Raw genomic sequence first — 22,152 nt, forward strand, 5'->3', positions numbered from 1 at the left:
TTGCATTCATATACATATAAACATTTACAACCAAATGAAATTTATAATGGAGTCATAAAATGTTTTTCTTACTGACTGCAGGGCAAGAATCTTCACGTCTCCACTGAACAACTGAGTTAATCTCTTACTCACTGCAGGGCAAGAATCTTCACGTCTCCACAGAAAACCTGACTTAATCTCTTACTATACAGTCAAACCGGTTTTAATACAGGTTCAATTTATATAAAATGTACTACAGAAGGCTCTATAATTGGTGGTCTTTTAACACTAGTTTTTGCTTAATACAGGTGGTCTGACTGTATATAATTTAGGTTTTGTAATAAACATTGGCACAAAAGGTGGTTTTCGCTATTTTGTCAACACAAACCAACAACAATCTTGCAGCTAACATGTATAAGTCCATTTATTGCTGTTCTATTTTTCATTTAATAGACAAAAACATAAAAAACCATATAACTGACATATACATAAAAAATGAATCATTATTACAGTTGATAAACATTTTGGCAACTAGATATTTCTAGAATAGGTTTCACTCCTTATATATGCTATAAATTACATTTTGGGGGAACTGTCTAGAACTAATACTATCATGCTCTGATTTACTATAGTTCTAACAAATATTTTTTAACCAAATTCAAGTTTAACTGCATGTTTAAATATTTTGGATTCAATAATATTGGTGCTTGTTGATATACATTGTAACTATTACAATTCAATAACCAAAATACATAAAAATGAAAGATATACAAAATATGTAAATGTGGCGACAATACAATTATAATATCAATACCATTAAAGTAGATCTAGCCCCAATTTTACCCTTTAAATAAAACTTTTTTTTTTGGGGGGGGGGGGGGGGTATTATCTAGAACTATATTTTATTACACCACCAAAAGTAAGAGTATATACTGTAGTATTATATTTTAACCATACAAATGAATTATCCCCTGTAAATTGATGATTCAGCAATAAATATATGATATGCACACCAGCCTATATCATGACGGTCAGATTCTATTTGTGGAGGAAGTCAGAGAAACAGGAGAGAACCAATGAATTTTCAACCATCCACAATAATTCTAATGTTATTAAAGTTTCTCTTGCTTAACTGCCCTCCTCATTCATCCCAAATAATCATACTTTGTTTCCCAAGCCAGGTACATAACTGTTTAGCATGTATTGTTAACTCCTTTACATCTGAAAAATAACTTGTATTTTACATTTCATAATGCATATAAGAAAAAGCCTGGGGATACTTCTGTTCATATCGTCTGAAATTCAAAATGTGATGGACAAACAGAGAAGAGGAACAATAAATAACTCATCCTTTTTACAGTGGAAGAACAAATACAGTTCTAAAGTTTAAAAAATATGTATGATATAAAATACCTAATTAGGAAGAAAAACAACAGATAAAAAAGATTGTAAATAAGTTATTTTAAATAAATTATAACAAGAATGTGTCCAAAGTACACGGATGCCCCACTCGCACTATCATTTTCCATGTTCAATGGACTGTGAAAATGGGTAAAAAATATAATTAGGCATTAAAATTAGAAAGATCATATCATAGGGAACATTTGTACTAAGTTTCAAGTTGATTGGACTTCAACTTCATCAAAAACTACCTTGACCAAAAACTTTAACCTGAAACTTGCACTTTCATTTTCTATGTTCAGTGGACCGTGAAATTGGGGTCAAAAGTTTAATTTGTCTTTAAAATTAGAAAGATCATATCATAAGGAACATATGTACTCAGTTTCAAGTTGATTGGACTTCAGCTTCATCAAAAACTACCTTGACCAAAAACTTTAACCTGAAGCGGGACAGACGGACGGACGAACGAACGGACGGACGCACGCACAGACCAGAAAACATAATGCCCCTCTACTATCGTAGGTGGGGCATAAAAATGAGACAGTATATATATTTATCATGATAATGATAAGCTGAATATTGGTGTCACATATGATAACAGACTATAAATGTCACATGATAAAAGTCTATACATGTCACATGATATCAGTTTATAATGGTCACATGATAACAGTTTTTAAATGTCACATGATAACAGGCTATAAATGTCACATGATCACCAGCTTGCATCTATTCTCTTTGCTGCTTCTTGTAAAAATGATTTATGGCTAGCATACAGGTTTATAGAACTATTACAGACCATCCACTGAACAGCCATTGCATCATCACCTAAAATAGAAATCTTCCACGTTACTATCCATTATAATAAAAACAAATTTTGCAAATTTATCTAAAAGACAGCATGCAAAATAAAATTTAAATAAATTCTAAAATAAGAGTGGAACAAGAATATGTCCCTAGTACATGGATGCCCCATCCGCACTATCATTTTCTATGTTCAGTGGACTGTGAAAATGGGATAAAATTTATAATTTGGCATTAGAATTAGAAAGATCATATCATAGGGAACATGTTTAATAAGTTTCAAGTTCATTGGACATCAACTTCATCAAAAACTATCTCGACTAAAAACTTTAACCTTAAACGGGACGGACTAACTGACGAACGAACCGACGCACAGACCAGAAAACATAATGCCCATAAATGGGGCATAAAAAAGATTAATATACAAAATGTACAAAGATGCTAAATCATGTATTAAGTATACTCTGGTAGAATACTAGAGTACGGAAAAGTACGCATAATTTATTTATTTTCATGAGTTAGGAAGATTACCTATAGAAATATTTGTATCTATAGATGAGAATTAATGGTAATAACCCTTATTGAAATTTTGAAAACTGCATTGGTTGACTCGAGAATCTGTGCTGCTTGAACTGTTGACGTCTCACAACAATCACTTTCCTATTGTGGTGTTTGATATTTTTCATTATGACATCAAAATCTTGCGGAAACCTTTGTAATGTCCAGTATTGGCAAAAAAATAAAGATAAGGTGTACATAAATTTGAGAATGGAAGTGGGGAATGTGTCAAAGAGACAACAACCTGACCATAGAAGAACAGACAACAGCGAAGGTAACCAACAGGTCTTCAATGCATGCATATCTCTTTATCTTTAACACTGTAAATTCAGAAATTATTGTTTGATTTTAATTTTTGCAAATAATGCAATTAGATGAAAATCTCAAAACTGTGCATATACAATGTATATAGATTAGACCATTGGTAGTCCCATTTGAATGGTTTTACACTAGTAATTTTGGGGCCGTTTATAGCTTGTTGTTCAGTGTGAGCCATGGCTCTGTGTTGAAGGCCGTACATTGACGTATAATGGTTTACTTTTATAAATTGTTATTTGGATGGAGAGTTGTCTCATTGGCACTCATACCACATCTTCCTATACCTATTGTAATATTTGATACAAAAAATTAATCTCTCATATTTGCAGTCTTCAAAAATCACAAAACAAATAAATGCACAGGATAATTTCTGAATTGACAGTAAAATTTGGAATGTAACAAAGAGACAACAACCTGACCAAAGAGAAGAAAACAGCCGAAGGACAACAACAGGTCTTCAACACACACTGTCAAATTTCTTAATCTGATGTAATTACCTGCATGCAAATTAAACTGTCCTACTTTGGTTCCATCATTATCATGGAAATGATATGCTGTAGTTTCCATCCAGGCATTATCTGTGTTTCTAGGGTCGTCTACGTAACCCTCGTATACCTGAAACAGAGAAGAAGTAAAATAATAACCCATTGGGTATGGAGGCTCATCATTCTTGTAAACTTAAGTTATAGTTATACATTAAGATGTCTTTCTTGTCTTTGGATTGCTGTCTTCTTGAGTTAACAAATCATCTTTACCCTTCTCGAAAAATTTACTTATAAAAGTTATATTTTTTTTACAACCTCTAAAATCTGTTGGGATATAGAAACCTGGCCACGTCCACTCGTATTAGTATTATTTCAATTTATATCCATCTGATCATGAGCCTTTTTCAACTGATTTTTATAATTCGTTTTTTTTTTTGTACTGTTACAACACTGTCCCAGGTAAAGGGGGGGATCTCCCTAACATGTTTATCCCTGCTACATTCTGTACATATGTGCCTGTCCCAAGTCAGGAGCCTGTAATTCAGTGGTTGTCGTTTGTTAATGTGTTACCTGAAAAGTAATTACCAGTACAGGAAAATTGAAAAAAAAAACACACTTGTATTTATAAGTATGACGCCTGACTGACTGTTTTTCTTGAATGTTTAAATCTTGACAGGTTGCTTGTACAACAGTTCCTGCATCCATAGCATACATACAGATCACGGGCAACAGTTACATTAGATGTTTTTTTTTTTCAATACAGATCTTTAACGCGATACTTGAACTGTTCTACTTCTGTTAATAAATAAAGAAAACTTTAAATTTTGACTCAAGAAAAAGACTGCAACCCAGCCCTCAGGCAAAGTTTTGGTGGTTCATTTCCTTTTTAATCACCAATTCCTTATGTTTTGCTCTGTCTGGTCCCAAGGTCCCTAATGATTGTAATAAAGAAACCAATACTGCACATTTAAATAAAGACGAGTAAAAACTAGGGTTACAGAGTAATATATATAAAACATTTTAAAAGGCATAGTATTCTAAAAGGAAAAGAGACTGGGTTACACTATGTTTAGTGTGAACCGGTAATGAAGATGATATTACTGTGGATTCTTTATGTCATCTTCGCTAGCCAAGGATTACGATCCACTCCCGTTCTGTTCATCTTCGCTAGCCAAGGATTACGATCCATTCCCGTTCTGTTCATCTTCGCTAGCCAAGGATTACGATCCACTCCCGTTTCTGTTCATCTTCGCTAGCCAAGGGTTATGATCCACTCCCGTTCTGTTCATCTTCGCTAGCCAAGGGTTACGATCCACTCCCGTTCTCTTCATCCTTGGCAGATTAAGACAACATTTGTGAACTTAGAACTCTCCAATTTTGAGGTAAAAACACGGTGACGTCTAGCATGTCTAGTTTCTACACACTTGGTAATGCCGGAAACGAAAATATACATCAACATGCATGCACTTGTGCAAGAAATATACAAAGGAACTTCTATTAGTCGATTAAAAATATTAAAATTGTCACTGAATGTGGTCGTATGTTTAGGGATGTAAAGACTTACTGCACAATAAACACGTGGCAATTGATTACAAACACTTTCTACATTTACACGTGATCATGTTATTGGCGCTTTTTGATTGGATGCAGCCAGTTTAGACTGCAACCAATAAAAATCCTTACCTTGTGTCTCCGAAATTTATCTCAATTTGCCAAGGGCGACGAGAACGGGAGTGGATCGTAACCCTTGGCTAGCGAAGAAATATTTCGTTGATTTCATGGGTAAAGGTGAATCACGAAATCAGATGTTCAACGAATGAAAAATTTCCTATAGATTTGTATGTAGACTTGGGCTAAACCACGAAATTAAATATCGATGAACATGCAAGTTTTCCTAAATCCAAGAAAATTGGTACCCACAAAAATTAATAAATCCCCAGTATGTGATTAAAAGATCATAGATTGAACATCAATGAAATTAAGTCCACCTTAATTCCTTTTGTAAAGAACTGTTTCATCGATTCAACAGCTTTGTCTTTTTCCTCCTGTGATATTTCTTTTGTACTCAGCGCTTCTTCCCCGAATTCTCTGAGGACCGTGTCGGTCACCACTTCTCCGGCATCAATTTTACCCTAAAGTACAGAAACAATAAATAATGACTAACCTTGTCCCCGTGTGATAAGAAATCTTCAATCTTATCGTGCATCTCCTTCTTTTCTTCTTCTGACATTTCTAATGAATTCATAGCTTCTTCTCCAAATTCTTGTTTAATTGTAGCACTAACTAATGATCCTGGTTCTACCATACCCTAAACAAATATTTCCTTTCGTACAAATCTTGCATTTTTTTTATTACATTGACATTGTTAAATGTATTATTTATTCAAATGCCACATGACCGTATTACCCATTTAATGAGTATGTTATGTATGTGTATGGCTGAAATCAAATGCAGTAATTGTTTTTCAATATTTCTTATTCCATTTATCCTTTTCCTGACCTGTTGATTACACATATTTTTGGTATCAATACAGGAAAGTTACAAATGTATAAAAATCCTACAGTACGCCCAGAGAGTTTGTAATCGCGAACTTTTATCACCGATTTCCGAGTGTAGCGGTGTGACACCGCGAATCACGGATTCTTCTCCCAATTTCCTCCAAAGATTCTCTCCCAACACCGCGTGGCTGTTAATTGGTTTATTGCCCATCGGATGAACTGAAAATTAATGACGCGTGACAACATAATCGGATTAGCCAGATTTATTACCTTTGTACATTTAATCGATCTTGATTGCACCTATGTGCTTTAAAATACGTTATTTAAATGTCCATTCATTGTCAGATAAAAGTGTGACATTTTTATTTAAAATAAGATAATTATTCTTGTATGTATATGCCCATGTCATTGTCATATTAAATAAAACGTAAAAACGTATAAAAATACGAATAAAACACTTATTTAGTATTTTCATTATAGTCCGATCAGGTCATAATTTTTGTTTTTTTCAACAAAGTTTCAACAAAGATGATTTTACCACAATTAGAACCTTTTATGACCTACTCAGTGAATATCCGGTTCATTAATAGTTCAATATTATATAATTAATATCAACTGGCTTAAAACAAAATGTTGTTTTTACGGTAATTTGTCCAATCTAAATCAAACCCTAGAGTTAATTTATCGGACCAACAAGTGAACTCTGTTACTTTCAATTTATTTTGAAATGTAAAATATTATGTTTCACTACCTCGGTAGATTACCGACTTGAAATATTTGAATTTAAAAAAGAAACTGTAAAGTGACAAATAGTTTTGTATGCAATGTGGCAGCCCTATATTCATAAATACTGAGATAATTCCCCGCCCAGACACAACACAATAATCACAACCTTATTTAATTATATGAAGAAATAAAATCATGTGTTTTTTATCTGTTATGATCTGTTATTGATCTTTTATTATTTAAAATAAAATTGGATTGGCGCAATCCGTATTTTACTGCTCGTTAAAAGTCCTCGGCGAAATATAAAAAGAAGTATTTCAACAATTTATACTATAGAATATTAAAATGAAATTATATCGTACAAGAAAGAAATATGTAAAAAAAAATGTGGATCGGATTTTTACGATCGACACATTTTCACAGAGGATCTCTACCAACGCCCATCAGGAACTGAACGACAAGCATCCTGTTTTCATCTACCATTAATGTATAGTGTTGACTATGGAAGTATAAATAATGTCCAGGTTTATGTCCTCTGTTGACTGAGAAACGTATAAATAAAAGGCTGATGTTCGTTTATTCAGAAAAGGAATAAAATTTAGAATCGGGTTAATCAATTGTAAAATGACCTTCTAGAGCCTCAATCTTAACGCACACAAATGTCAATCATTACATGAATTTTCCCACGGTTATCCAGAAAGGTCACCTGAGTTTACTGTTACATGATACTATTTCCCGCCAAATAAAAATCTCGTGGACAAAATTGATGTCACTATTTTTAGCATTCAATATTGTGAGCGAAGTCAAGTTCAAGTTCAACCACGCACTGTTGATCACTGAGATGCGTGTCGTCTTCCCACGGCAATTAATTGTTTTAAAAATATTTAAAGTTAACTGTTCTAAATACAACACAAAGGTTTACATTCATTGTGCGTAAATGAATATTATGCAACGACGAGTTGATGCAGCTATAGAAGTATTCCTGTTGTAGCCGAAATGTATTATATCCTAAAGTAATGCTAATCGTGAAGAGAAAATGCCGTAGACTTATTAAGCATAACGAATGGTGAATAGTATTTTCTTTTTTACTTGCATATACAAGTTTTAAGACACTTAATTTTCTTTAAACTCACTGCTCACATTTTATACCTTCAGCGTTAGTTTCCGTTTATTTTCACGCAAGTATGTCTCTTTTCGTAAGTTATATCAATTACCGATAAATAAAAAACGAGGTCATAATCAAGTATAGATTTTTTTTATAAAACTTTAATGCAATTGAAAGCATTAACAACAACATTTTGGATTTTAAAACTTTTATTTTGTAATCGTAAAATGGAAATGGCGTAGAATTATTAGCATAACAGATAAGGAATAATAATTTCTTTTTTACTTGTAGTATAAAAAACTTTGAGACGTGTAATTTTTCTTTAAACTGCCCTCATTTATTCAGCGTTAGTCTCCGTTTATTGTTGCACAATTATATCTCTTTCAGTAAATTAAATATTTATTTACTGATAAAAAAACGGAAGTCAAAATCAAATATAGTTGTTTAAAAACTTGATTAAAATGTACAGAGTAATTGAAAGAATTAACAACAACGTTTTGCTTTTTATTTTAATCTTTCATTTGTTTCAAGCAATCAGATATAACCTGATAATCAATAGACAGGAAATACAATTGTTTAATTACATTAGAAATCTCACATACCTTGACTGTCGCGTGCCGGCATAGATCAGACGGATTAGGGCAATTAATTACCTGGTGTCACACCGCGTCACACCAGACTGGGAGAGATGTCGCTAATACAATAAACAAAAGGTAGCGGATTTACGCGGAAGTCGGAGGGAATACTCCCAAATTTCTCCGAGAATTTTGGGAGGGATGTCGGAGTTTCCTGGTGTTACACCAGGAAAAATATCGGAGTATGGAGTTTGGGATTACAAACTCCTTGGGCGTACTGTAAAACACTGCAAAACTATATGTATCCACTCTTGATTGTAAAATTTGAAAAATTAATTATGTGTCTAATAATATATTTAACCTACACATACAGGTGTTATATTCCCACAGATATATCCCAGTGTCTAATAATAGATTTAACCAACACCTGTGTGTTTTACCCACTGGCATATCCCAGTATCTAATGATAGATTTAACGTACACCTGGAATGGCCCATTCTCTATTGTCTCGTCTTTGTACTGACACAAACTCCATGACTTGTTTACCATCTTCTCCTTTCACAATCTCATCATCTTCAGTTCTTTTCCACCTGAAGATATAATAAAAACATAAATAAAATAATAAATATCGACAAAAACAAATTTCAACAGCAGATCACTTTTACAGAAAATGTGGACCAACTCATTGTCTGAGTGCATGTGTTGACCTTATCCATAAAGGGGCATTAGTTATAAGACATCAACAATAACTTGCTTCGCACAGCACAGCTGGATACAACTGCAGCGGTCCAACCCTGAACAGTTGGAGCAAAAAAGGACACAATAATCACACTTGATACAGGTCTGAATTTGGATTGTAATTTAATATTTGACACATAATAGGCTTCTGACATAGTATAACTGTAGTTAAAGAACTAAGAGATGGTTATATGATTTGAATTAATATTCAATTTTTTGCTGTTGTGCAATACACTATGCTGTTCCTAATTGACCCCCCACCCCCCCCCCCCCCCCCCCCACCACCAAAAAAATATATAAAACAAGAATGTGTCCATAGTACACGGATGCCCCAATTGCACTATCATTTTCTATGTTCAGTGGACCATGAAATTGGGTAAAAACTTTAATTTGGAATAAAAATTAGAAATATCATATCATATGAAACATGTGTACTAAGTTTCAAGTTGATGTAACTTTAACTTCATCAAAAACTACCTTGACCAAAAACTTTAACCTGTTTCGCACTATCATTTTCTATGTTCAGTGGACCATGAAATTGGGGTCAAAACTATAATTTGGCATTAAAATTAGAAAGATCATATCATGGGGAACATGTGTACTAAGTTTGAAGTTGATTGGACTTCAACTTCATCAAAAACTACCTTGACCAAAAACTTTAACCTGAAGCGAACGGACGCACAGACGGATGAACGAACGGACGCACAGACCAGAAAACATAATGCCCCTCTACTATCGTAGGTGGGGCATAAAAATAATATTTGAAGAAATTTTTTGGGTGGTATTAAGACTGTTTTATATAGTTAATTTAAACAGCTGCATCATTATAGTAAAATGTTTGGTGTCAGCCAAGGCTCCATGTTGAAGAGGGTACTTTGACAAATTGTGACTTGGATGAAGAGTTGTCTCATTGCCACTAATACCCCGTCTTCTTAATATATCTAATGACTGTAATTCCTAAAAGACATTTTATTATACATGTGAGTGGTATACCTTGTGACTATGGGATCAGCTGCATGGTTAGGTCCCCAGCGTCCTAAACAACCTCTGTGCTTTATACCAGTTCTTCCCACAGGGTTTCTGTAAATCAAATAGCACTTTATAATAGATATATACATATATGTATATGTTGTTCTATTAATATGTAATTTTAACTAGAAAAAAGAAAATTAAAAAAATATTTTCAAAAGTTAACAAATGCCAAAAGCTTCCGTATTAAATTAATAGCCCTTTTTATTTTTAAGACTTACTAGGATTTAAGTAATTTGCATGTTTCTACCTCAGACCATAAATAAATAAAATTATTGCAATTCTTATTCAAAAAATATTCCTGTTAATTTCAAATATTTTCATACTTTTAATATTCATAAAGCTAATTGTAAACAGACTACGCGAATGAATTTTATTTTTACAGGACATTCGGTCTGGTAAGCATCCTAGCTTTACCAGACCGAATGAAATGGTTGTCGATGTTCGGCTAGCGGTTGAACAAAATAAACATCGCTGTGGTGAATAATAAAGATGAAAATGAATTTGAGATCGTTTGGCAATTTTGCTAGAATGTTCCATGAAAAAAAACACCGGACATTCGGACCGGAATTCAACAAAATTTTACCAGACCGATCCATTATTCACCGGATTTGTCCGACGGTCCGACGTATTTCGCATAGTCTGTGTAAATTTGTCAAAATATTAAACAATTTGTATGTAGAATGCATGATAACTTATACTTACAATGGCAGTCCATCCACAACTTCATATTTCCCTTCAAAGCTTACTCGACTAACTTTGCCATCTATTTCATTCCATTTGGTTATCTCCCCTTTCCCAGAACTTTATAAAATAAAACAAATGCAATATGTACTGTCAACAAGCTTACAAGTTTTTAATCAAAATTCAACATTGGTTAATTCCCCATTATGTACAAATATTGTACAGATTATAAGGTTTTTTTATGCCATCTGAATTGATTGTCTTATCAATTGTGTAATGGATATGATGCTATATTTAGAAACATGATGGTATTAAATTTCCTTTTTACCAGGATGCTAGATGAAATATCTGGGGAGAACACAGATGTATATAATTTTATTTATAGTGCAACCTTATATAACATTTGACCATACCATATATCTGGATCTGCGTAATATGGTCCACTAAGTACCGTCTCTGTTGTGAAGGATGGTGGACTGTATTCTGGGAAGGGTACGTTCCATCGCACTTTATCATCAGGAACTTTAAATCTCTTCACATCTTTGGTACGTGGATAAATCTCACACCGTGCCTTACAGTGAAGTCCACCAAACGTCATCTTACTTGGTTTAGTTTGCCCAATCTTGATACTAAGTCTTCTAACTCCGTTTGAGAATCCGATCATACGATTTCCATTCTACAAAGAGGCAATAAAAATAAAGACATGAAAGACTAAAGTCATTGTCAGCTTCTGTGTTTGGTTTTGAAACCCATTGTAGCAGTGTACTGTTGACCTTACGACGTTTTACAGGAATTGACATTTTTTAGCATAATGATTTCTCATTTTATAATATTCAAATGGCTTCATCAAAGCTGGACATCGAGAAAGTGAATTTTTCAAGTCGTATCAGCTTGGGGTTTCATGTTTTTCTAATCATATCCTCTCAATTGTTTTCAAATGGTAAAATTGCTGACTAATCAATTATAAGTTCGAATAGGTGATAATTATTACTAAAAGACTTGCTCATTTTCGGGGATCGTATGGATAGAAAACCTGGCAAATAATTTGTAACAAATCCCTGTGTTTGATCGTTTTTAAAATCATCGTTTGTCCGAAGTTCGTAAAACAAGTTTGTGAGTGTCGTGCCTCTATAATTCTTTTAATTAAAAAAATAGATGTCAATGTTGAAATCTTTGTTTATTTTGATGTTTCAAGTCGCCATTTTGTAAAATTTATTAGACTGGTCCTGTGGAGTTACTTAATACAACGGAAATAATTCATTCAGAAATAGTAAACCAGTTGATCATGTGATCCGAAGTGAAAAATAAGCGGGAAATTTGAAAAATTACGAAAAAATATAGCGATGCGCTTGGATAGCGCTGCGGTCAGTGCAACAGAACAGCGGGAAATTGGGATAGCGCTGACAATCATAGCGCTAAAACGGCCTAGGGAGAACACTGATACCTTTAATACTCTGAGAGAAGTATCTATTAAGGACCATTATGCTTTTTGGAAAGTCTTATAAGATAATTGCGATCAGCTATGACTGTCAGAAAGATTGATAAAGATTGTGATTATTCGCACAACATGTCTACTCACACCTTACTTACATGTAGGCTATACATAGTAATAATATTCTTCAATCATGATTTTCTAGAAGATATAAATACTGAAGTTTAAATTTACTGCTATTGATTGTGTATGCTTTGTAAGTTTCATGTATGTACTTGGTTATCCTGTATACCATTTGAAACATACTTCATGTACTTATGATCTCTATTTTTTCCTTTCATCATGTTCATATTGTATGTTTGACCCAGTCTGATTAAAATCAAACCTCTAACTTGCTATAATTTATTTATGTATCTTGCCTCCCACGTGACATGTCAGAAACAGGAGTTCTGAGAGGTTTGATTTAATCAGACTGTATTAGACGATGTTCATATAAATTATAAAAATGTGAAATGTAAAATTTTAATATTAAAAGAAAAGTTGTGATTATCAGATATTATAATAAATAAATATATATGAAAGGCTACTAAACATATCTTATTTCATAACCCCTGTGTTGTTACAGAAGTATAACATATTTTAAATGTAGATAATGACTAATGTAAGGAAAGTTATCATGGTGAATAAAGGAAATTCATACAATAATAAACAACTTAGTGTACTTATATTTACTTTTCATTAATGAATATAATCAAAAGTTGCAAACACAAAAAATATCGAAAAAAAATCTTGAACTCTAATTCTTGAATTGTATTTAAATAAAATATTGATCACTTTAACTTCATAAATGATTATTAACTTGCAGAACTTTTTGCAGCTAGTTTTACCATGTTTACAGGGTAACAAAGACATATCGGCACCCAGACAAATTGGCACCCAAATCCAAAGACATTTCGGCACCCATTTTGGACATTTCTGTATCCAAGGAAATATGGGGACTAAGACCATGAAGACAATCCGGCACTTAAAAATAAATTTATTTTGAAAAATTAAAGAATTGTTGAAGTAATATTATAATTCCTAGATGAAATACATGTATGTTATTATTATTTATATTATTACAAAAAAAATAATAATCAATTAATTAAACCTTTAATTATTATGTGTGTACTGAATAAACATCATTCAATTAAATCATAGGTATACTGATTGTTAGATATGTTGATGTTTGAATAAACATAATTTAATTCAATCCTAATTAATTGTAGTTATGCATTAATCAGTATTTTATGTATAAATGATCATAAATCTAAGACATCTAATAATTCCCTAATAGATATATCAAAAGTCAAAATTAAGTGTACATCTTGTGATCTTGTTTGATCCTTACATCTGTTAAGGTTCGTGACTCCTTCTTTAGTCAGTTAAGTACAAACTTTTCAAACTGCAATAGTATAAAAAAAATAAAAATATAATGAATAATAGAGAAAGGCCGTTTTGTACATATACCAAGGGAAAACCTCTTGAAAAGCATTATTATTTTTATTATTTAAGAATGTCATTCAATGCAAATAATGACATGAATTATCTCTTGTCATTTCAGACGGTTTTTAAGAATATCAAGTTGTTTCATTAAAGGGAAATCACATCATGGACTAACAGGACTTGAACTTTGAAGATATTTGCTTCATGAAATGATTGTTTTCCAGGAAAAACCACCAATATTATTGGGAGTTCGCCTAGTCCAAATAATTATGACGTCTTGAAAGGGAGTAAGGCGTCAAAGAAAAAAATTATAATAGCCTTTCAAGACGTCATAATTATTTGGACTAGGAGGTCGCCAAACTTGTACGGACACCTGTTGTGTTTGTTGTAGTGTTGAGCAACACTATATAACTTTTTTCTTGAATAAGTAATTCAAACCATTTTATATACAACTTCTTATTTATCAGACCTACCAAGTATACATCTACGACCAACACAAAAACAGATAGAACGGCAATAGAAACTGATAACCAAAGCACGCCCTGTGAACAAGGTAAACAATTTATCATTCACGTGACGTAAACTTCCGGTATGGAAAGACAACTCTAAATTCCCTATTTATTCGTGAGGCCCACCCGTGTTCTAAATTATCTATGTCAGCGCATTGTTCACTGCCTTCACTGTGAATTCTTTTCTAAACACCCAAAAGTATTTACATATGCACAACATTAACTAACTAGCGGAAAATGACTTAAACATCATGCAAAATTGACACAAATTTTAGCTTTAAAATTTAGAGAAAGGAAATGGGGAATGTGGCAAAGCGACAACAACCCGACCACAGAGAACACAACAGCCGAAATGATTTATCCACAAATGGGTCTTCAATGTAGCGAGAAACTCCAGCACCAGTACAGCTCACCAGTAGGCGTCCTTCAGCTGGCCCCTTAAAAAATATGTATACTAGTACAGTGATAATGGACCTCATACTAAACTCCGAATTATATAATACACAAGAAACTAAAATTAAAAATCATACAAGGCTAACAAAGGCCAGAGACCCCTGACTTGGGACAGGCGTAAAATTGCGGCGGGTTTAAACATGTTTATGAGATCTCAACCCTCCCTTTAGAACACCAGGCACTTGCCTCAGAAAAAAAATCCTCTCATCATAAAAGGCACCTTAGATAGAATTTTGTTCAACTTTGACAAAGTGAAAATTTTACCATGTTTTGTTTTAAATATTATAATTAATGTGGGCCACTTTTTCTCAACTTGACCTACAGGTCCTGCAAAATCGACAAATTTGCATAGATTGTTCATGAAAAAACACATTTGTATACATAAAAAAAAACTAGGAGATGAAGTCTTAAAATGAAATATTAGAAGATAGATTTTATAACATGCTTTAAGATAAGTAAAAGTACAATTGGTGTCATCAAACTTGTTTTCCGTTGCTACAAGTCAAAACCGAAAATCTCTCAATCATTCCAGTATAAATATGTTTTTAAAGAGTTAACTCCCCTTTAATGGCTAAGTTGAAAAATATATTCTAAAACCCAATTATTTGGTATTTGTTTAAACATTTTGGATAATGCAATGACTCAATTATTTTTCTTTAAACACATAAACTTAACTGTCTTCCACATAAATTGCAAATCTGTCTCAAAATTTGCAGATTTAGTCAAATAACTAAACCGATTTTGTACTGCTCTTGTGCAATCCTAGATGGCGGTATACCATTTATCTACCTTATTAATGTGTTGTATAAAGGAGGGATTCGGAAACAAGTGCCTGTGTTTCGTACATAACTTATCATGCTTATATTTTAACACTTTATTTGGCATTGCCTTATATATCAATTTAAGAGAAATCCTTATGACAAAATTTTCACTTTGAATCATTTAACCAAATATTAGGAATATACATAATGATATTTTAGCATAAAGTCAAAGCTAATAACAGTCGGTCAGTAAAAATATTAGATATGTTCAAATCATACGTGTATACATTTCTGAATTTTTGAAAGTGAGAGATAATGTTTTACAATCCATTAACGATATTACTCTTTTTTTCATTTTTAAACAATGAACTTAAATGAGCATTTACCAATTGTCATAACTGAGTTTGTGCATTTATTGTCTATTGTCTTGCTTATAAATCTATAACTTCAATGCTTAAACCATAACTTTGGAACGTACGGAAAAATTGAATAGTTCGGTTACACCATATTTTGAATGCTTCTAAGAAAACCAAACCAGACCTAAATAAGAGTGCACACGCTGTACAAAATGTCTGGCATTCTTTACTACAAGTGTCACTTTAACTCAACATGATCCAAGAAAATGAGGTAAAGGTCAGATGTACCAAATGGAAAATAAATGTATACCTCACAATCACGTAATACACGTGGACTAAATATAGTTTCCCTATTGCTTTAGTATATAAGAAACGAACTTAATCAGAAAACTCAACACTGACAAATGTACAATGAATGAAAATAAGGTTAAGTTCAGACCAGGGACTTTCTATACTAATTAAGTATAGAAAGTCCCTGTTCAGACAGACATGTACACGTACCTTACACTCAATCTCTGCATTACATATAGTTTCCCTATTGCTTATAGTATCTAAGAAACAAACTTTACCATGACAACTTTACATACTAATAAACCATGAAAATGAGGTCAAAGTCAGATGATACCTGCAAGACAGGTATATACACCTTACAATCCTTTCATACAACAAATATAGTTGACCTATTGCTTATAGGAAAAACAGACAACACAAAATACAAAAAACTTAGCAATGAGCTATGAACCATGAAAATGAGATCAAGGTCAAATAACACCTGCGAGACATATATAAATTATCATATAAATTCATCTATTACATATAATATTAGAGAAAAAAATCAAAACACAGAAAAATAACTACTGAACGACGCAATGAGGTCAAGGTCAAATGAAAACTGCCTGACGGACATGATGACCTTGAAAGTACGCTCATACTAAAAATAGGCATCTTATTAATCATAATAAGAAGAATTTAACAATATAAACAATTTTGTTTTTTGGCAAATAGACACTGAACCATGAAAATGAGGTCAAGGACAATGGACATGCAAGTGTGACAGACGGAACCTTCATAACATAAGGCATGTATAAGTAGTATAGTATATATATATATATATATATATATATATATATATAGAGTCTATAAGAATCTACCAACCAGTAAACTTAATAGGTATTGGATCATCAAAATTGACAATACTACACAAACAGAAAAAATTATATGAGTCTGAAATATTGTGTAACAATACCGATAAATAGATGGAAAACAAAACACTAAAAAGTGTTGAATATCATTGCACAAAGATGGAAAAACTGAACAGATGATATAAATTATACAATAATTGCAAATATTTCGGCTCAACAAATGGCCTTCTTTGGTGACAAAAGTTTTGTTGAGCCGAAATATTTGCAATTATTGTATAATTTATATCATCTGTTCAGTTTTTCCATCTTTGTGCAATGATATTCAACACTTTTTAGTGTTTTGTTTTCCATCTATTTATCGGTATTGTTACACAATCGTTCAGACTCATATATATATATATATATATATATATACAAAACATGAAACATCCAGGTCTTAAACGAAACCTGAAATGAGATCAAAACCTAAAAAAACTTAACTTTAACCATTAAACCATGAAAGTGATGTCAAAGGCAATGCACGTATGACAGACGAAATCTTCATTACAAAAGTCATCTATACACAGAGCATCCAAGTCCTCCACCTTCTAAAATATGAAGCCTATAAGTACATGTAGTAAACACCGCCATGGCCGTCGACTTGGACGCCGCCGCCGGATCAATACCCCCTTTTTTAACGAGCTTTAATTTCTGCAACAGAAGTCGCAGGCTCGACAAAAAACAAAAGATAACAAAAACATAAAATGCATAGAAACAAAACTTACTGTCGTCCAACCAAGAATTGAACCTACAGCGTCTCGAACGTAACACCAAACAATAAATACTGCAGTCAACATTTATACACGATAGTTTCTGCACAAGCGCCGACCTCGGTGTATCTACACATATAAAACTAAAAATATATTTATTCTAATGTCACTGGAAACATAGTCAGATTAATTAATACACACATACACATTTAAATAATATATTATGATATATTTAATCTTTAAGTTCAACGTACACTTTAATATTTTAGAACAATTATATTGATTTTCTGTAGGTTTAAATAGTTTGTCCAACCTACACATTTTGTTGCATATGGTATGTCAGCTGGAAAATGACCTAGTTATTCACCCTACTACTATTCTATTTTCTTATTCGACAAAAGAAGCTTTTGAAACAAGAATCAACAACCCTACCAACATTAATGCTTATACCAAATAAATCACACCAAAAATGATAGGATGAAATATTACAATCAACTACCCGGTATAAGTAATTTCAGATTTGAAAACGACAAAAAAATCTTTATAAATGTGTTTCTTCCGAAGCATTTTTCGGTATTTACCTCATCAGGGGTTAAACACACACATTTGAAAAATGGCACTAAATGATAACTCAATATAATACTTCCATGGTTATATGCTATTTCTTGTTACAAGTATTAAATATCCAGGAAACACGTATTTATTTGTTCTGTTGGAGGATTGGTGGTTAAGTATCCCCTACTGTCACTCAGGCTGTTTTGTTGTAGGATTGGTGGTGAAGTATCCCCTGCTGTCACTAAGGCTGTTCTGTTATAGGAATGGTGGTTAAGTATCCCCTGCTGTCACTCAGGCTGTTCTGTTATAGGATTGGTGGTTAAGTATCCCCTGCTGTCACTCAGGCTGTTCTGTTGTAGGATTGGTGGTTAAGTATCCCCTGCTGTCACTCAGGCTGTTCTGTTATAGGATTGGTGGTTAAGTATCCCTTGCTGTCACTCAGGCTATTATGTTGTAGGATTGGTGGTTAAGTATCCCCTGCTGTCACTCAGGCTGTTTTGTTGTAGGATTGGTGGTTAAGTATTTCCTGCTGTCACTCAGGCTGTTCTGTTGTAGGATTGGTGGTTAAGTATCCCCTGCTGTCACTCAGGCTGTTCTGTTATAGGATTGGTGGTTAAGTATCCCCTGCTGTCACTCAGGCTGTTCTGTTGTAGGATTGGTGGTTAAGTATCCCCTGCTGTCACTCAGGCTGTTCTGTTATAGGATTGGTGGTTAAGTATCCCCTGCTGTCACTCAGGCTGTTCTGTTGTAGGATTGGTGGTTAAGTATCCCCTGCTGTCACTCAGGCTGTTCTGTTGTAGGATTGGTGGTTAAGTATCCCCTGCTGTCACTCAGGCTGTTCTGTTATAGGAATGGTGGTTAAGTATCCCCTGCTGTCACTCAGGCTGTTCTGTTGTAGGATTGGTGGTTAAGTATCCCCTGCTGTCACTCAGGCTGTTCTGTTGTAGGATTGGTGGTTAAGTATCCCCTGCTGTCACTCAGGCTGTTCTGTTATAGGATTGGTGGTTAAGTATCCCTTGCTGTCACTCAGGCTATTATGTTGTAGGATTGGTGGTTAAGTATCCCCTGCTGTCACTCAGGCTGTTTTGTTGTAGGATTGGTGGTTAAGTATTTCCTGCTGTCACTCAGGCTGTTCTGTTGTAGGATTGGTGGTTAAGTATCCCCTGCTGTCACTCAGGCTGTTCTGTTATAGGATTGGTGGTTAAGTATCCATTGCTGTCACTCAGGCTGTTTTGTTGTAGGATTGGTGGTTAAGTATCCCCTGCTGTCACTCAGGCTGTTTTGTTGTAGGATTGGTGGTTAAGTATTTCCTGCTGTCACTCAGGCTGTTTTGTTGTAGGATTGGTGGTTAAGTATCTCCTGCTGTCACTCAGGCTGTTCTGTTGTAGGATTGGTGGTTAAGTATCTCCTGCTGTCACTCAGGCTGTTCTGTTGTAGGATTGGTGGTTAAGTATCCCCTGCTGTCACTCAGGCTGTTCTGTTGTAGGATTGGTGGTTAAGTATCTCCTGCTGTCACTCAGGCTGTTTTGTTGTAGGATTGGTGGTTAAGTATCCCCTGCTGTCACTCAGGCTGTTCTGATGTAGGATTGGTGGTTAAGTATCTCCTGCTGTCACTCAGGCTGTTTTGTTGTAGGATTGGTGGTTAAGTATCCCCTGCTGTCACTCAGGCTGTTCTTTTGTAGGATTGGTGGTTAAGTATCCTCTGCTGTCACTCAGGCTGTTCTGTTATAGGATTGATGGTTAAGTATCCCCTGTTGTCACTCAGGCTGTTCTGTTGTAGGATTGGTGGTTAGGTATCCCCTGCTGTAACTCAGGCTGTTTTGTTGTAGGATTGGTGGTTAAGTATTCCCTGCTGTCACTCAGGCTGTTTTGTTGTAGGATTGGTGGATAAATATCCCGAGCTGTCACTCAGGCTGTTTTGTTGTAGGATTGATGGTTAAGTATCCATTGCTGTCACTCACGCTGTTTTGTTGTAGGATTGGTGGATAAATATCCCGAGCTGACACTCAGGCTGTTTTGTTGTAGGATTGATGGTTAAGTATCCATTGCTGTCACTCAGGCTGTTCTGTTGTAGGATTGATGGTTAAGTATCCCCTGCTGTCACTCAGGCTGTTCTGTTGTAGGATTGGTGGTTAAGTATCCATTGCTGTCACTCAGGCTGTTCTATTGTAGGATTGGTGGTTAAGTATCCCCTCTGTCACTCAGGCTGTTTTGTTGTAGGATTGGTGGTTAAGTATCCCCTCTGTCACTAAAGCTGTTCTGTTGTAGGATTGGTGGTTAAGTATCCCCTGCTGTCACTCAGGCTGTTCTGTTGTAGGATTGGTGGTTAAATATCCATTGCTGTCACTCAGGCTGTTCTGTTGTAGGATTGGTGGTTAAGTATCCATTGCTGTCACTCAGGCTGTTCTGTTGTAGGATTGGTGGTTAAGTATCCCCTGCTGTCACTCAGGCTGTTCTGATGTAGGATTGGTGGTTAAGTATCCCCTGCTGTCACTCAGGCTGTTCTGTTGTAGGATTGGTGGTTAAGTATCCCCTGCTGTCACTCAGGCTGTTCTGTTATAGGATTGGTGGTTAAGTATCCATTGCTGTCACTCAGGCTGTTCTGTTGTAGGATTGGTGGTTAAGTATCCCCTCTGTCACTAAGGCTGTTCTGTTGTAGGATTGGTGGTTAAGTATCCATTGCTGTCACTCAGGCTGTTCTGTTGTAGGATTGGTGGTTAAGTATCCATTGCTGTCACTCAGGCTGTTCTGTTGTAGGATTGGTGGTTAAGTATCCCCTGCTGTCACTCAGGCTGTTCTGTTGTAGGATTGGTGGTTAGGTATCCCCTGCTGTAACTCAGGCTGTTTTGTTGTAGGATTGGTGGTTAAGTATCCCTTGCTGTCACTCAGGCTGTTCTGTTGTAGGATTGGTGGTTAAGTATCCCCTCTGTCACTCAGGCTGTTCTGTTGTAGGATTGGTGGTTAAGTATCCCCTGCTGTCACTCAGGCTGTTCTGTTATAGGATTGGTGGTTAAGTATCCATTGCTGTCACTCAGGCTGTTCTGTTGTAGGATTGGTGGTTAAGTATCCCCTCTGTCACTCAGGCTGTTCTGTTATAGGATTGGTGGTTAAGTATCCATTGCTGTCACTCAGGCTGTTCTGCTGTAGGATTGGTGGTTAAGTATCCATTGCTGTCACTCAGGCTGTTCTGCTGTAGGATTGGTGGTTAAGTATCCCCTGCTGTCACTCAGGCTGTTTTGTTGTAGGATTGATGGTTAAGTATCCCCTGCTGTCACTCAGGCTGTTCTGTTGTAGGATTGGTGGTTAAGTATCTCCTGCTGTCACTCAGGCTGTTCTGTTATAGGATTGGTGGTTAAGTATCCATTGCTGTCACTCAGGCTGTTCTGTTATAGGATTGGTGGTTAAGTATCCCCTGCTGTCACTCAGGCTGTTTTGTTGTAGGATTGATGGTTAAGTATCCCCTGCTGTCACTCAGGCTGTTCTGTTGTAGGATTGGTGGTTAAGTATCCCCTGCTGTCACTCAGGCTGTTCTGTTATAGGATTGGTGGTTAAGTATCCATTGCTGTCACTCAGGCTGTTCTGTTGTAGGATTGGTGGTTAAGTATCCCCTGCTGTCACTCAGGCTGTTCTGTTATAGGATTGGTGGTTAAGTATTTCCTGCTGTCACTCAGGCTGTTCTGTTGTAGGATTGGTGGTTAAGTATCCCCTGCTGTCACTCAGGCTGTTTTGTTGTAGGATTGATGGTTAAGTATCTCCTGCTGTCACTCAGGCTGTTTTGTTGTAGAATTGGTGGTTAAGTATCCCTTGCTG

The 22,152-nt window shown here is 34.8% G+C and overlaps 1 protein-coding gene across 3 annotated transcripts; it reads right to left on the reverse strand.

Annotated features, from left to right (window-relative positions):
* Positions 1-852: 852 nt before the first annotated feature.
* On the reverse strand, positions 853-17,946 carry LOC143075010 (ADP-ribose pyrophosphatase, mitochondrial-like). Of its 3 annotated transcripts, none has more exons than XM_076250238.1 (8): positions 17,803-17,946; positions 11,314-11,576; positions 10,922-11,020; positions 10,181-10,267; positions 8,931-9,039; positions 5,710-5,853; positions 3,558-3,675; positions 853-2,208 (listed from the first exon to the last, which is right to left on the reverse strand). In XM_076250238.1, exons 1-8 carry the CDS (start codon positions 17,872-17,874, stop codon positions 2,096-2,098), a joined length of 1,005 nt encoding a protein of 334 aa, XP_076106353.1. In that variant the 5' UTR covers positions 17,875-17,946; the 3' UTR covers positions 853-2,095. The 3 variants fall into 3 exon arrangements, with proteins under 3 accessions (XP_076106353.1, XP_076106351.1, XP_076106350.1); XM_076250236.1 differs by lacking the exons at positions 5,710-5,853; positions 17,803-17,946 and adding exons at positions 5,534-5,677; positions 14,291-14,401; XM_076250235.1 differs by lacking the exon at positions 17,803-17,946 and adding an exon at positions 14,291-14,401.
* Between the last annotated feature and the right edge of the window lie 4,206 nt (positions 17,947-22,152).

Source organism: Mytilus galloprovincialis, chromosome 5, assembly GCF_965363235.1.
Source record: "Mytilus galloprovincialis chromosome 5, xbMytGall1.hap1.1, whole genome shotgun sequence".
Classification (NCBI taxonomy): Eukaryota; Metazoa; Mollusca; class Bivalvia; order Mytilida; family Mytilidae; genus Mytilus; species Mytilus galloprovincialis.